Consider the following 18,665-nt stretch of genomic DNA (forward strand, 5'->3'; position numbering starts at 1 on the left):
GACATTGAAAGTGAATATTCTAATTTGTCTGGTTACGAAGACTTGTTTTGATGTTTAGAGATAATGTTGTTTTTCTTGCATTTGTTCTTTCCTTGGGAAAATTGTGATTTTGTAACATGAACAGGCCTAAATGTGTTGAATGAATTTTGTTCAAGTTTTTAGAAGCGTAGCTAAATGTTTTACTATACATACCCTTCGAATCTTGTATTCATGGGTGTTTTCCATTTTTAATTATGTTTTAATTGTTGACTATTATTACGATTGTTGTTTATATCTTAGAAATCTATGTATTCTGTTGTATGACAGCTTAAAATTATATATCCTGTGGCTAATAACAACATTGTTCACGCTATACAGACCTTGTAATTGTGTGTTGGCCGGCCAAGCATGAGTTGAGAACATGCATGGTTACTGCAAAAGTTCATTTATTTTCATTTCTTGCAATAGTTCTTACTTCAAATTTGACCTAATAGGTACTACTCCATAGCAATTTATAAGTAAAATTCAATAGTTTCATACATATAAGTAGTAAGAAAAATTAAATTTTTGCCTCTTGAAATATGTTTTATAAAAAAAATAAAAAATTGTCAAGAAAAACAAGATATTTGAATCTAATTTAATTAATATTTGTAAACTAATTAATATATTGAAAGAAATTTGTCAAGAAATTTATGCTTGTAGAAATATTAGTATTATACTAAATAATTGGTATTATTATTCTATATTTGACAAATTATACATCACTGTTAATTTGTCATTACTTTTTAAATTTTGACAATTTAGATAAATATTTTTAAATAATAATAATTGTTATAAATGATATGATTATGGGTATTTATTACATATGTCGTAAGTTCTATAAATAGGACTCATATTTTATTAAAATCTCTCACACTCAAAATATGAATAATAGAATATACTTTCTTTCTCTCTTCTATTACTTTATTCAATTTATAACACGTTATAAGTACGAAGCTCTACCAAATTTTAAAAGTACAAAATTGAATAACTAACTAAGAGAGGTAATATTAATTTTTTATTTTATTTTTTTTTAGAAATGCTAACCAGTGCCCTCAGGGTAATGGTTAAGACTTTAAAATAGTAAATTTATCTTGGTAATCTGCGTATTTAATACCTAAATATTAAATTTTTTATAAAATAATTTCTTTTTTTGGAATGCTTAGCTATTTCCCCCATGGCATTGGTCAATAAGACCCTTTATTTTTTCATTATCCCTGTTCAATTTTGATATTATAATCTATTAAATTAGCAATAATTCTTGAAGGATTACAAAACAATGTGTTTCGTGTATAGTTCCTGAAGAACAAAATAAATGTCCTTGAAGGATAATAATAAATTTATTATATAGATCCTCAAGAACTTATTAAATATCCCTGAAGGATAATATTTAGTTTGTTATAGTTCATGGAGAACTTATCAAGCATCCCTTAAGAATTGCAGTTATTATTATTTTTATTAATAAAAGATTTGTGATTAAGTTCCTGAAGAACGAAAAAAATTGTGATTGAGTTCCCGAAGAACTAAAAAAAAAACGCTCTTAAATTCCTTTAGTGGTATCATAGTATAATTCTCATTAAGTCATTAAATTTGAATATGATTTATAAATAATAATGTTGATGTTTTTATATTGATATAATCATACTCATGGTAATATATTTTTTATTTGATTAAAACATGTATAATCTCATATGATTGAAATTGATTCAATTTTAATTTTCTTTGGTTGATTCATTCTTAAATCATTAGTGAAAAGAAAATTATTGGTGATTATCAAACATCCCGAAGGATAGCAAAAAAAAATGCTATTTATATAAGTTTCTGAAGAACTTATCAAGCATCCCTGAAGGATAGCAAAATAACAGTATATAGTTCCTGAAGAACGAGTAGAGAAAGAACTGTTAGAAGGTGGATATATCGGTAAATATCCAGTGGTTAAAGGAGAGGTGTATTCATCAAGACTGCTAGATCTATGCAATAAATGAGATAAGGACTGATTTGTGATATGAGGTGGGGTCTGATTAGATGGGGGAGAGGTACCCTTTGGTGTATCAGCTGATGGTGTAGAGTCAAGGGAAAGGGAGATATCAGTGGTACTAGTAAGGGAGGGAAGACTAGGTAAGTCTGCATAGAGTGGAAAGTTGTCAGGATCAGTACCAGCAGTAGTAGTAGTAGTAGGTTGGGAGGAAGGTTTGAGAGGGAAATGATCCTCATAGAAAATAAGATTTCGTGAGACAAACACACTATAACTCTACAGACATATAAGATGTAACCTTTAGTACCATCCTTGACACCAATAAAGACAGACTTTCTAGCTCTAGGAGAAAGCTTGGTTCTATGAGCTTGAAGGGTAGTAGCATAGTTGAGGCAACCAAAAACCTTCAAATGGATTAGAGAGGGTGGTTCAGAGTACAACAGTTCATAGGGAGACTTAGATTTTAATAATGGTGAAGGTAATCTATTTATAATTTGGATGACATGTTGAACAGCGAAATTCCACATGGTGAGAGGAATGTTAGAATGAAAATATAAAGATCTAGCCATATTTAAAATATGCTGGTGTTTTCTTTCAACCATCCCATTATGTTGGGGTGTTTCAACACATGTAGTTTGGTGAACTATGCCTTTGGAAAGAATAAATTGAGATAAAGACATGAACTCAGTGCCATTATCAGACATGAGGCATTTAAGAGATGTTTTAAAATGGTTTTCTATGTATGCTACAAACTGAATTAGACTGTTTTTGGTTTGATCTTTTGTCTTAAGGAAAATCACCCAATTGTATCTACCATAATCATCTACTAAGATGAGAAAATATTTGTGGTCTAGCATTGGAATTATGGAGTAAGGACCCCACACATCAGCATGTAAAATATTAAAAGGAAAAATAGAATGAGATATACTATTTGGAAAAGGTAATTTTCTTTATTTTCCAAGATGGCAAGAATCACAAGTAACATTGCTAGGTTTACATGGTATAAAACAATATAAATGTGAAACAGGTTTCATGCCTGTATGAGAAATGTGGCCAAGTCTTAAATGCCATAAATTACAAGAATCAGCAGAAGAAATATCAATGGAATTACAAATAGATGACTGGATGATGGTATCCAAGACATATAAACCTATTTGTAGCTTAGTTGTACCAATCATTTCTAGTGAATGATTTTGCATGATTTCACATGTATCAGCACTAAAAAGGACATAACAATTGTTACTACTAGCAAGTTTGGCAATTGAAATGAGATTTACATGAAAAATTGGAATGTAAAGGACATGATGAATTGTTAAAGAGGGTGAGATAACCACACTATCAGACATAAAAGCAATGAGAAAGGAACCATCAGGTAAGTTAACATTCACATGAACACAATATGTTTGAAATCAATAAATGCATGAATGTCTTATGATATGTGATTTGTTGCTCCAGTGTCAAGGATCCAGAAGTGAGAAGACTTACCATTGGTATGGGATGAATGGGAAATTATGGCCAGAGGTGATGTTGAAACAGAATTAGCTTGGGAAGGAAATGAATTACTTGATCTTGTGCACGATAGTGTTTGGCAGACATAACAGCACCACAAGAACAAGGAATAGCACAGGAGAAAGCTATAATTTGCCTATAGTTCTCTAATTCATCCTATAGCACCTTCAATTGAGTAATGTAATTGGATATGTCATTGTTACCTCGGTGTAGCTTGTAAATATCTTCTTGTAAATCAGAGATATGGAAGATGTCACTATGTGAAAATCTAAGCTGAAGATTCTTCCAAACACCTACAGTACTTTCAATCCATAGAACCGATTTGACAATAGAATCCGAGATAGATCAATGAATCCAAGAAAGCACCAATGTGTTGCAACAAATCCATGGCGCATAGAGAGGATCGAAAACCGGAGGTTTGTTGAGAGATCCATTGATGAACTTGTCTTTGTTCTTGGAGATCAATGCAATGTGCATAGACCTAGCCCAACTGTGATAGTGTAACACGGTGGGAGAACTGAATTTTTTTGAAATGTTGCGGATAACAAGAGTCACCACCGACTTTTATTTTATCCAATTGGAAAGGCAAAAAGAACAGGAAAGACCTTTGAAATATTTTGAGTTCGGAGGGTAAGTTATACAAAGGGAAGGTGTAAGCACCCTTTGTATCCATGGTTATCCATGGGCTCTTAATTGCTTAGCTCACTTTTATTTTCAAAATGTTTGAAGTGTAGTGTGTGAATAAGAAAATGTTTGAATAAGAACTTTAGCTTGTAAATAAGCGTAGTCTTTTTGAAAAGATTCTTTGAAAAGAAGTGGGAAAATATTTTGAATTTTGATTTTGAATTTGAATTTGAATAGAGCAAGCAATCAGGAGCACCTACCCTAAGTTAGAAAAATTGTTCTTTTAGCTTTTCAGTTTGAAAAAACTATCCATACCATAAAAGGGTAGGTAGTTTTTTCATTGGATGTAAAGGGTCATCGAGAGTATCGTTCACCATAAGACTGTCCCTACCATAAAGAGGGCAGGTAGTCTAAGGGAAGGATATAATAGTTATTTGATTTTTTAGGCAGCAGGCGAGGATACCTTAGCAATTGGGACAATCATCGTGTTTTTTCGAGGAAGCATCGAGGGACTAGATCTTATATGATGATTTCAATAACTTTAAAGGCAACCTTTGCTTTAGGTATCCTCAGAATTGAGGGACTTGACTATTTTTCACAAATAAAGGCCACAGGCAACAAGGCAACAAGAAGGGTTACCCTAAAGGTGTGTGAGTGCACAATCATGTGATTCAGTTCAGATATTTTATCTTGTAAAATTAGTGATGCTATGTTCAATTCAGGGTTGCACTCCCTAGGATTACTAACCACAACAATTAATATTATGGCGAAACTAAAGGCAGAAAATATAAATTCCTACGCTATTACAATAAACACCTATGGGCAGAAAAATAAATGCAGAAAATTAAAAGCCCTAAACTATTACAAAAAACTTTGCAAACCTATACACATTTTCTAGAATTTAAAATAAATAATAAAAGCGAAATTTAAAGATAAATAATTAAAATTAAAGGCAAAAATTTAAATAAATAAACAAGTTTTACCCCCAAGGCTGGGGAAGCAAGCATACGACAATCATAGAATATGAGGTGAGAAGAAAATTCGCGAATGTGAAGAAATTCGATGTTTAATTACAGGTAAACCTAAACCTACAGTTAATGGGCAACCCCTACCTAAAAGTTTTCTATGGTTATCTATGGTTTGCGAAATTTAAAGGCTAATCCTAAAATTAATTATAAACCTAATTAACCTAAATTTAAATCCTAATTAACTAAATTAGTTAAATAAAAATTAATATTAAATTAACCTAATTATTGAGTAATCCTAAATAAATTAAGCTAATTATTAAATTGATTATCTAATCCTAAAATATTAACCCATTTAACTATTAACCTAATTAATCATTAACCTAATTTATTAATTAGTGGCTAAAATTAAAAAAAAAACTAAGTAAGAAAACACGTGAAACAAACAGCAAAATTAAAGAAAGAAAAAACCAGATAAAGAGCGTGCGATCCAGTGAGGCTCTTCCTTGAGGGTGTACGGTGGGTGTGCGCTCCTGGGCTCTTGGATCTTGCTCCATGGAGATATGATGGTCGAGATTTGAGGGATCATCATGGTCAGGCGCGTGGGAAATGCATGAAATCTGCAAGTGACATAAACATGTTAATAAAATAAAAAAAATTGCACGCTGCTGGGGCTCGAACACACGCCGTATTTGTTGCCAGCACCCCTCCTTTGCCATTCATTCTGTATTTATTCGCTGATAATTAATCATGCATCAATAAATAAATATAAGAAAAACATGCAATGGGTAAAAGTCAAAAGTGAGAGTCAGACAGGCCCCACATATGTACGCGCAAGCCAATGAAATTGGGAGAGAGGATGTTTGGAAAGTTGACTGGCCACTAGCATGATCCCACGCGTGAACGCACTGGAAAAAGGAATCAAACGCGTTGACTGGGTAATCAACTGGTGCCACGCGTGCGAGCCACATCTCCCTGCACTGTTCATCGTCTTCAACCTATTTACCTGTGGATTTTCTTATGACTTTTTTTGCGGATTCAGCTGCGATTTTGGCTACCATTATCGTAGCAACATTCTGAGCTTTTGAACCTGCAAAAATATCAAACATGGATGCAAACAACAGACCCTACTCCCCTAATTTGGACCTTCTGAATCCATTGGTGGTGTCAATTTAGTCTGAAACGGCCTGTAGTTATGAAACCGATGAGGAGTTTCACTTTGCCATTACAATGGCAAGTCGTGATATGCACATCAAATCTCCAACCTAATGATCCAAAGCTTCTTTAAATTGTACTAGGAACTCAAATGTAAAATTAGTTTGAATTTAAACACGATCATATGCAATATATAAATGTCAGAATATGTATGAAGATCATGAACATGATACATGCATTCTAGGATCTATAAGAACTAACTATTGACTCACTCTTACTCTTTTATGCCTCAGGAGTGAATTAGGATTGTTGGAACGTATTAAAGCTTGCTGAGAAGAGAATTATATTGTGCCCTACTTTCTTTGATTTTTTCACCTTTGAAAACCCTAGCCTCCTTGCCAATTTTTTCGTCCCTTCAGTCTTAATATGTTTACCTACTTATAAGGAGTAGGATTAGGGCAAAAGTTTAGAAGAGAATCAAATCTTTTGGTCCCATGGAAATATGAAAAGATTTTATATATAATCTTTCTAAAATTGACAAAAACCTCTCATAATGTGTTACACAAATTTTGCTAGATCCTCAAGATATCTTTGGGCCTCCATGTGATTAAAAAAACGAATCTTTTAATTTATTCTTTTATTTTGTAATTTTATTTAATTTATTTTGCATTTAAATGAATAAAAATTCAAATAAACTAAATAAATGGCACAAAAATATGAGAACAATTATATGGGCCCTTATTGAACTCATGATCATGTGTAGAAACTCAAAATTAAGCCCATTAGTCAAAATAAACAAAATTGTTCAAGTTGACTTTTGTGCACTTCTCCAAAATTGTCCAACTTTGGAAAACCATAACTCCCTCAATATTTATCATATGAAGTTGTTCTAGGACTTTTTGGAAAGCCCAATATGTCCTCTACAAGCCACTTTGGAACCTTTTTTCCATTTGAAGGTTTTATATTGATGATATGGGCTTTAACAAAAAACTGCTTTTTGCGAGCTTCTAGAAGGACCTGTAATGTTTTGGCTTATATCACTTATGCGGAAGCATTTCTTGACCTTGATCCTAACATTAAAGTTGTAGAGAATGAAATTTCCTTGAGAATAGGCTTTGGTTGGGGAATTTCTGATAAAGTATGAAAGAGATATGATCAGTCAAAGTTGGGTTGACTTTCTCCTCGAAACCCTAATTTAGAAACTTGGACTTTTGATGATTTTAGAGCTTTTCTTGATGAATCATGATCAATTTTTGATCAAATGTTGAATATTACTTCAAATGAAGGATGTTGACCAAAAATCAGGAATTTTGACTGTACTTTGACCACAATTGACTTTTAGGTCAAATCAATCGACTGTTGACCATTTGAGTTGTAAGGCTTGAAATATAGTGGGCAAATTTTGGGGTATGACAGATAGTTCTTATCATTAAGAAGGGGAGAAACAAGCACCAATTCAGGATTTTCGTTTGGAAAGATACAGAAGAGATTAGTTGAATTTGTTGAGAAATCGAGAAATTGCGGGTATGCCATTGTTGAATGAATCTTGAAGCTTGAAGAAAAAAAGGGGAAAGAGCAAATGAAAGCGAAATAGAGAGAGGAAACGAATGTGAAGCAGAGAGAGAAAGAAAAAACAAGCAAGCAACAATGGCTACCAAAGTTTGGTTAGCTCTGATACCATATTGTAGTGTGTGAATAATAGAGTAAAATATTGAATGAATTGATTAAAGAATGTGATACAAAGTATATATATATATATATATATATATATATATATATATATATATATATATATATATATATATATATATATATATATATATATATATATATATATATATATATATATATATATATATATATATATAAGATAGCTTAGTAACCAATCAACACTATACAAGTGGCAACTAACAAAGAGACTTAAGCTTATCTAAATAAAATAGTGTATGTATAAAAGTAATATGCTAATAACTTATAAAGCATAGATTGCATCTATAATATTAACGAATCTCAAAAGATTTGCATCTATAATATTAATGAGTTCCAGAAGAATTGTCTCAATTATGTTAAGAATTAGCAAAATGATTGTATCAATAATATTGTCTAATTCAATAATATTTGTATTATGCTCATAAAATAATTGTCATTCTAAAAGAATGACACAAATAATTTTAACACATCCCAAAAGGATGGTTATATTTTTTAGAACATTGTTTATAACAAATAATTTTAAACCATCCAGAAGGATGATTATATTTTTAGATCATTGTTGATTATATTTTTTTTAGATATCATTTATAAACTAATAATTTTAACGCATCCCAGAAAGATGATTATATTTATTTTAAATTATTGTTCATAAATATTTATATTATTCTAAATTATTTCTCTAACATTTGAATGTGTTAGACACTTCTTCAAATTGTTAGAATATAATTTGTTATTTGTTTGAGATTATAAACCTATATATTTCACTAAAGGATGAGCTATAGAATTTGTTTTATTGTCTTTGATGAATGAGCCATTGTCTCTATATTTGGTGTTAAAATATTTTACTAGAAGAAATTTCGTATAATATATCACTTAATATATTTATGTATCAATTTGTCAATGCTATATATTTTATTGTTGCTATTAAATTTCTAAATCAAGAAACTTTTGTCAACTATTAAGGTATGTTTGATATTTCAAGATAGTTTTTATATTGCTTAATTAATGTCATTTGGTGCAACAATTTTAATGATATTTTTTCTTAAAATTTATATCATATATAATAATAACTTAGAGTAATTAAGGAATACGATCTTATTATTTTGACTCATCCTCTATTGACTATCACGCTTAATTAGTAATAATGTGGTTTATATATTTGTATGAAATTTATTTAATTTTTATGATAAAATAAAATTGAATGGCATAGAGTTCTTATGACTTAATGTGTGTGACCCGAATAATATTATTATGAAATAAATTTATATTTAATTTATAACAATTAAATCAAATAAAAATATGTATGTATGGTTTATGAAGATTTATTTATTAGAGATTAATATGGTTGATTCAAACAATTTAGAATAATTAAAATACATATATGTATTATTGTAAATCAGAAGTTTACAAATCACACTTAAGTGTGTTGTTGGAAAAATCGGTTGGGTCATCTTAAATATATTATGATGCGAGAATTTGTTTTGAAGTACAAGAAGTTTCTTCAATCCAATAAAATTTGTGTGTTTCCAAAGACAAATTTGAGAAATTGAGTTTTTATGACATTAATTGTTACATCGACTAAAAGATCATGCATACGTCTCTACTCACAACCAGAAGTTTGTTAAATTATTTTCTCAACTAATTAGACTAATATCTAGTTTTCTGGAGTTTTTAGAAATTCATGTATGAGTATCACATATATTATTAAAATTGATATTGAATATCATGTAATATATGTACATAAAAAGGAAATGGACCTGAAGATCAATTCTTTAGACGTCTAAAGTTAATTATATAGTTTGTACTTATGAGATCATCAATTCTAAATTCTATATTTGAAACACCCAAAATATGGTATTGAGTTATTTATTTGCATTAAGCCATCAAGTTGGCGTATAATAATCCTCCCCTTAACTTACAAATTATTTTAGGTTAATAATCATATACGTCTCATCTAAGTAAACTTTTGGATGTGTTGTGATTTTTCAGTTGCTTCAATATAGTACGCTAAGATGAGTTTTGAAAGAATGTCGAGAAAATTTATTTTATATGAATTACGTATTTGAAGATATATCTTGATCCAATAATTGGATACTTTATTGAATCCCAGTAGGCTAATTAATAATTGATAAATTAATTTTCTCAATATTAGATGGGAGAATAAGCAGCTAAAAGTTTGAACTTGAAGTTCAAATGAACATTTTGAAATAAAATATTATTTTATTACTTTGATCCTCGAAATTCAAAATACTATTTATTTGCAAAGTTTATGAAAGAAAATTATCAGCTGCTAATACTCCACTCAAAGTAGATTCTTCTATTGGACAATCTAATACTGCAAATGAGTTGTAACTGCGCCTTAAGCGTGGTCGGAAAATCGGTTCCAATGTTAAAAGTCTTCTACCTAAAAAAGAAACTAAAATTAAATATAACCCAAGTGAGGATATGAAAAATTCTAAGAGCACTTTGACATAATTTATTGTTCAGTTCCAGAAGAATTAATCAAGTACTTGAAATATGAAATAAAGAGATCTCAATAAATTATGTCATAGATGAAATGTAATGGAGACAAAATTAAGATAACCAAATAAAGTCGACATTGGCAATGTATTTATATACAATATAGCGTTACAGATGATAAACGATAACGAAGATCATGAAATAAAGTCTACCCAAGATTGTACACAAAATGGGAATTGGCCAAAATGAATATATTCAATTGAATAAGATTTAAACTCACTTTACAAGTGACTCGATTTTGGACTTGTAGTCCGAACACCTCAAGGTGTGAAATCAATGGGATATAAATGAGTTTTTGTGAAAAAGAAAAATAAGAAAGGTATAAAGTTTGATTTGTTGCTCAATGATTTTCACAAAGACCTAAGATTGGTTTTGATGAAACATATCCACCTGTAGTCAATGATAATAACTTCCTAACTCATGGATGATGGTGACAAACTTTAAGACATCTCAAGCCTCGCCAAGTATGAGAATAAAGATTCCACTAAAGTGATTATATAATTGATGTATCAAACGAAGGATCTTGAAAGTCTCAAAGTTGGGAAATAGGGGAAGTGAAAAAGTTTGTATGTTCGTGTCTGTCTGACTGACAAGAATTTTGTGAAAGTAGGAGACTAACTATTAAGATACTAAGGTAACTCAAACATACAACACACATAATTAAAAGCTCTATTGAACCTTCTTTTTAACTATCAAAACTCCTAAAATGTTTTCAAACCTTAGCCAGTTGATTGGGACACTATCAATTTTATTCAAAGCATTTTTTAAACTACCTATTCGATTTGGGCCTTAAGGAAATCAAATAGAAGAATACAAATCAATTTTATAATCTACAATGACAATTTCTTAATGATTGACAACAACTCTCTATCCAAACTTTCTAAATTGAGCAATTATAATCAAACTTTTTAGGTTATTTAATCGATTGGAATGAAAACCTAATTGATTGAGCAATTATATGGCCCATGAATTGTTTCCTTTTTTAGCTTTATCTTTTCCTTTTATAAAGGAGGGTCCTCACCTTTTCATTACACTCCAAAATTATGAGTCTCTCTATTTCTTTGTAAATTATCTCTCTTCTTTCTCTCTCTAAATTATCTTTTCTTTCATCTAAGTTGTCTTAGTGTCTTTGGGTGAAAAATTACTTGTGAGGATGAAATTGTATTGGTGTCGTGTAATTGTTATTACTCTCGAGATTTTGATATTTTTAAGAAATCGAGTTTGGTTCTTGAGATTAACCAATCTTAAAATATCTGTTAGTCCTAGAAATTAGTCGGAAAAAGTTATGTTTGATCATCCTCATCCTCGTCCTCATCATCTTCAACAAACTTCTCACCATATTCTCAATAAGAAACATCACTTGAATCTACATATGCATACTTATCAATTATCATCACCATAATCATGATGATGATGATGATCATCATCATCATCAAGAAACTTTTTTGCACTTGTTGGCCAATAACTTCAAGAGTTTTATTAGATTGGACGCCATGTGAAATGTCAACCTTCTCTAACAATAGAAAATTTTTTTTTAACTTCACACCATCTTTTATCTGAAATTCTCCAACAGGAATCAAGTTTTATGCATCTTAGGTGGCCTGCCCTATATAAAATTTAGATTATATGATAAAAAGAAAACAGCTTCAAAAATCTAATACATTCATAAAATACACAACATCAAATACATAAAACAACAGACATGCGCTAGTACAAGGATAATCGGCTTTGCCAGAAACCTATAATTAAGAATAACAAAATATAACAAAGAGAAAAACAAAAAAGAAAATTAGAATTACCTATCAGCAATGTATTGGAGGAGATGATCAGTACCGAATCCATAAATATCAATTTCTTCTAAATTACCAGAACTTAAGAACTTAGGTCAATGGCATATTGACAACGTTTGACCAAATAATCAAATTTTGTGTGATGTTGAAAGAAGAGATGGAAAGGGTCTTTGCAAATGTTCCACCAATAAGAACACACATTGCGTGCGATTGTAAGAATATTTAGGGCTCCGAGCCTTTGGAGTATGTTGGATGTTACATCTACTGGAAGTTCAAGCCAGTTAGGGTTTGTTGTTGTGATCTCATGTTTCGCTTTCTTCACTGGACACATTGTGTTAGGTTTTGAAGTTCAATCAAGTGGGAAGAACTTTACTTTAGGTTATGAATCAATGAATGAGCTCTAAAAAATAAGTATATATTTTTTCAATATAAGTATTTTTTTTCAATATAAGTACAGTTTGATTTCCAATTTTTATCTGGTTTCTGATATTAATTTTTAAACAGTTTTGATCCTATCACATTTGTTCATAGAGACTTATTAAAATTTTAAGTTTTTTAATTTATATTTTTATCTATAAAAATTTTAAATACTTTTTTTATACATGATAATTTATCAGGTTTTCATAAGAAATTTGTTATTTAATAAATAGAAACATTGTTAATTTTAATTGCAAAAGTATGAGAGAAATGAAAATTAAATTTATAAAGAGATAAATTTCTTGATTCAGTTAAAATAAAGGAAACATTATGAACCCAATTTTTTCAAAATCAAATTAAATGACATTCATCAATGATAAATAAAAACCAGTTGAGGGCTAATGATCCTCGCATCTTAACAAACAAAATAGAATCGAGTTTTATTCAAAATGGTGCTCTTAACATAAAGTTCAAAGTTAGGTTAACTTACCTCTAAAGTGAGAATCGAGTATAGAGTTAGAGCACTCCTAGAGTTGATGTGATGATCCCAAAAACTTCTGTGAACTCCCAAGAGGGTTTTGCAATGCTTGCTTTGGACTGAAAATGCTTCAATTCCTCTAGCCAACTTAAGTTGCAGTGATGGATAAATGAGATTATGAGATGTTGATCAAGGTGTTTCAGTTGGTTTTTGATGTAAACATAAGTGTCTATATGCTATATGGGATGTGTTTGAATGATGAATTTGCAATAAACTTGCAAGAGGAATCAGTTTTGAAGAAATGGCTCTTTGAAAATGGAACTTTAAGAAGCAATTCTGAATTGCAAAGAGTTTGGAGGGATTTAGAGAGTGTTAAGGTGTGTTAAATGATGTTGTGGAGGCCTCTATTTATAGGAGGTCATGGAGGGATCAAAGCTTATCAGTTTCACAACTTTGAGTTTCATGGCTTGGTTGAAATGCAACTTGGAGTTTCATGACATCCCAAGACAAGGTATAAAAATTATCTAGGGTGGTTGGAACTTTAGAGGTGTTGCTTCTAAACATCAAAGTGTTTGAGTGCAGAAGAAACAATGTAGAAGCTCAAGACAGGTTGACTTTGTGATTAAAGCTTCTTCATGCAAATGGAAGTCATTGCTTTTTGGCAAAACGCTTCATAAATGGTATGATCTCTTGAGTAATGCTTCAAATCAATGTGTAATTCCTCAAAAACATGTACAATCTTCTGATTAAGGGGTGATTTACAAGCAATGTGGCATGTAAGCAAGAGATATGCAATTTTGGTTCTTGATTTGCTTAAGCTCATCATGTCTTGCAAATTACCTATAATCCAAGTTTGAAAAGCCAACTTCATCTCTTCGAATCTTCTAGATCACACATACTATGAATGAGTTCTTGTACCTTTTGAAAAGCCCAAAACATCCTCCAGAATTTTCATGTATGGTGTTTTTCTGGATTCACAAGGGATCATTATTGAAAATGGCCTCAAAATCAAGCACTTTTTAGGACCAAAATTGTCTTGTAAATTTTAATAAGTGTTTTCAATTCAGACATCAACTTCAAGGCTTCATAACTCAAAATCCTTGCACCTTTTGGGAATTCATCCCCAAGGACAAAGTTGTTGTATGAAATTTGCTCTTATATTTGATCTTTTGAGCATGAAAAATGGTGGCTTGGTGAAGAAGTTACAAGCTTCGAAAGTTGAGTACTTTACCATACAAAATCTATATAACTTAGCAAAATCTTCAAAACCCAAATCTTGACTTTTGAGACTTTTGGACGATTCCCTTTATTAATCTTGACTAAATGACTTCAATAATAATATGTTCATGATCCTTGACTTTAGAAGTCCATAGTTGACCAAAATTCCAAAAGTCAAAGTTGATCACTGCACAATTGACTTTTGCTATTTGAATTGCAATTTTTCTAATACCGATTGAATCAAACTCTTCTAGCCAAATGAATGATATGAGTGGGCTACAATGAAGTAATTGAGGCCCTTAAATCATTTTTGGAACCATAAGACCATGCTTTTACCAAAGTCAACATCCCCAATGAGTTAGGTCAAACTCCTAGTTGGTGTACCAGATGAATTTGAAAGTTGATGATCTTAATTTGAAGCATTCTTGAGATTGAATATTGATGATGGGAATTAATTGAGAATATAAGAAGCTTGAGTCCCTTTGTAAGTCATAAAACCCTAATTTGCTTGAGTTGTCTTGATTAATTACATACCTTGTTAAATAAGCAAACAAGCAAACACATTTTTTGTATATTTTGAGGTTAGCAAATGATGCACGAATTACTTTATATGAAATGAATGATGTTAATGATGATCACACTCTTTTAGGTTTAGTGCAAATGAAGTGGGATCTTAGGGTCAAAAATTGGGGTATGACACTAGTGTGCATGAAATACGGATCAAACACGTCTTTATGGTAGTTACGACATGTTAAATTTAGAGAATGGTTGTTCTGAGTAGTAGTGGAGGTTTGGGGTGAAGTGGAATTCGTTTACGTGTTGTTGATGGTTTGATTATTGGAGGTTTCGATATGTGTTACCTTGGTGGAGAGAAAGAAAAGAAGGAAAATATGGAGAAGATTCTTGGGTAAATGAAGGTTGGAGTTTTTAATGTTGATATAAGGAACTAGAAAAAAGTACCTTTCTAGGAAAGACATATGTTGATTTGTGAAAAAGGTTTGAAGAATTAGGGTTTAGAGGATGGTAAGGATATTTGCTATAAAAAATGAGGGATCGGAGGTTGAAATAGTTGGGATTTGAAGATGATTTTTAAGTTGAATGATGAAGATATGAATATGAAGGTTTGAATCATAATTTTAAAAACCGGACCGGCCGGTCAAAATCGGGAAAACCGGAAAAACCGGTGGTTTTTCTGAACCGGCGGTTTAAATGCATTTTTTTATTTTTCTATTTTTTTAAAATTAAAACGAAGTCATTTTAACTATTTTAATGAAAAATTAAAATAAAAATAAAAATAAAAAATAAAATAAAAAAATTAAAATTAAAAAAAATATTACATATACGGTTGGTTTTGTTGTCGATGACTTTGCTATTGAAGAAGGATATCCCAACATTGAAACAATTTTTCCTTTTTTGAAATTAAATTTAGTAGACAATGAAATTATTTTGTTATAAATTATTCAATTATATTATATTGCGATTAAACTTTATTTGTAATTAAATATTGTAATTTTGTACTATTTTATTATGTGTGATACCTATGTTTAAAATTTGAATTTAAATTATGAACTTGTGATATGATATTTTTAAAAAATTTAAGTGCAAGTTATATTTTGTAGAGACTGAATCATCCGGTTCGACAGGTTTTATATCTATATAATTTTATTATAACGACCGGTCTATTCAACCAAGTTATCCGGTTTATAACCCGATTTAGTCATGCGGTTCGACCAGTGACTCAGTGGTTTGACCAATAAACCAGTGACCCAGTACCTTCACCGGTTTGATGTCCGGTCCGGTTTTTAAAACACTGGTTTGAATGTTTGAATATGGGTAACAAATTTCAGGGATTTTCTTGAGTTGGCGATGAATATATGAATTTTGTTGGATGAATGTTTGAAGATTTTGTGGAGTTTCTGGATTTAGTGATATGAAGGTTTGAGGTTCTTGAGGAATTTTTGGGTTTGTTTGGGTATGGTGCTGAATATATGAATGTAGTGGGATGAATCTTTGAAGATCTTGATGAGTTTCTGGAATTTTTTATGAATATATCATTTAGTTTATTAGGGTGCTGGAAATTGTTGGTTGATAGTTGGAGAACAGAGAAAGTAAAGGAGAATAGAGAGAGAATGAGAAAAAATTGAAAAGAAAATGGGAATAATGTATTTTTTGCAATTTGGTAAAACAAATTGATACCTCGTATGATTGACACGTAGAGCTGATTGATGATGAAAATTCTGGATGAAACCTTGCATGACCAACGAGAGTGAAATATGCGGAACACAATTGATATAAGGTTGATGATGGGTTTCTGACGTGAATCTTGAAGATATAAAGGAGGAAGTAAACGTGGTAAGTAGAGAATAGACATGATCAAAGTTTCTTTGTTCTACTGATACCATATTAACTCATATTTAATGAGTTATTAAGAAATATTATTTTTCACATAAAAACATACTTAATAAACATTTGCGAGAAAGAAAATAACAAATATCATTAAATTTTTTATTGTTATTCCATTTAGAGGCTAATATATACGCATGGTTGCTAATATAAAAACATACTATGTAAACATTTATTATAAAGAAAAAATGAAATATAATTTGCTTTAAATCCATAGTATCGATGTTGTCTCATATTAATATGGCACCGTCGGTTAAGAAATCTAAAGGTGAGAGCACAAGAAAACCAAATTGGCTTGAACTTCCAATAGATTTGATCAAAAACATATTGCAAAGACTTGATATAGTTGAAATTTTAACAATTGCATGTTATGTTTGTCCTCTGTGGTGGAACATATGCAAGGATCCATTAATGTGGCGTATCATTCACATTAGTAATATCGAACTTATACCATTGAACTTGTGTTGTTTGGAGAAAATTATTCGTCGTGCTGTTGATCTAAGTTGCGGTCATCTCGAAGATATTGCTATTGAGTTATTTTGTACCGATGACCTCCTCAAATATATCGCTCATCGGTAATACATATCACTTTTAATTTGTTTATTGTTCATTTCTAGGTAATTCATTTTTTACACATCTTAATTCGTAAAATTTTACAGGGCAAGTAACCTAAGGCGATTAAAAATAGCAGACTGCAATAAAATTTCAACTAAAGGGTTGATTGAATTTGTGAAGATGTTTTCATTATTAGAGGAGCTTCACATTTCATTTAAGCATTTATCTAAGAACTCTATCGAAGTAATTGGTCAATTTTGTCCTCTTTTGAAGTCACTTAATCTTGTGGCGCCGGAATATGCTCACTTTGATTTTAATGATGAGGTATTTGCTATTGGAAAAACAATGCCTGGACTACGCCATCTTTCATTTTCTAGAATTGTGTTTATGAATGATGAGTTGTTTTCCATTCTTGATGGTTGCCCTCTTGTTGAAAATCTTGACTTGCAATATTGTCATGTTCGTGATTTGAGTCCAAGTATGGAAAAAAGGTGCCGTGAGCAACTCAAAGATTTTCGACTTCCAAAAAATAATAAATTTATGAAATATGGTAATTATTTCGACAATGATGAAGATGATTTTTATTATACGTCCATTGAAGATTATCTAGATGATGATTGGGAGAAAGATTTTAAATTTGCGGCTAGAATGAAGTTGCATCAAGATTTTAACCATCTAGGTCAGTATTGTGTTCCAGATTGGGCTATCAATTTGGGCTTACGACATGAGGATATTACAAATATCAATTTGATTCTACTTTCACTTTAAAATAACGTTTCTAGTTCAAATTTTACCTTCATAAAGACTATTATATATGATATGTCCTTTCATAATTTGTTGGCGTGTGTAAGTGTGTTATAAGTGTGTTTTGCTGTCATAAAATTGAATAATGGGATGGACTTTTTTGTAATCTATTTTGTCACAATTGTTTTCCCTCTATGAGACTGCATTTTATAACATTGAATGGGAGTATTAGATAATTTCTTGTGATTATGAACTTTTTGATATAAATATTTAAGAACAACGAGACTATAATTGTTTGTTTTGGCCATGCCTAAATATCCGTCCGAACTCAAATGTTCCCAGAGGTTCCATAATCTCTCAATAATTTCGTCTGCCAATAAGCTTTGGATTTGCTCTTGATCTTGTTTTAAGCTTCTGTCTTGCACAACACTAGTCATAATGGTGTCTAAAGCTTATCCATGTCCCCTTGCTCTTTTTTTAATTTCTTTTGTATGAAATTTTTAATCTTACCGTTTTTTATTTCTAGGATGTTGTTTACTGCTTAATTGGGATTCATTAAATTTTAAATGTTTTAAAGTTTAAGT

General features: G+C 30.7%; 1 protein-coding gene across 1 annotated transcript; it reads left to right on the forward strand.

Moving 5' to 3' along the window:
• Nucleotides 1–17,022: 17,022 nt before the first annotated feature.
• Nucleotides 17,023–18,105, forward strand: LOC131658288 (putative F-box/LRR-repeat protein 9). Its single transcript, XM_058927598.1, has 2 exons — nucleotides 17,023–17,357; nucleotides 17,442–18,105. The coding sequence occupies exons 1-2, from the start codon at nucleotides 17,023–17,025 to the stop codon at nucleotides 18,103–18,105; spliced, it is 999 nt and encodes a 332-aa protein (XP_058783581.1).
• Nucleotides 18,106–18,665: the final 560 nt, after the last annotated feature.

The sequence above is a fragment of the Vicia villosa genome, linkage group LG3, assembly GCF_029867415.1.
Source record: "Vicia villosa cultivar HV-30 ecotype Madison, WI linkage group LG3, Vvil1.0, whole genome shotgun sequence".
NCBI classification, from domain to species: Eukaryota; Viridiplantae; Streptophyta; class Magnoliopsida; order Fabales; family Fabaceae; genus Vicia; species Vicia villosa.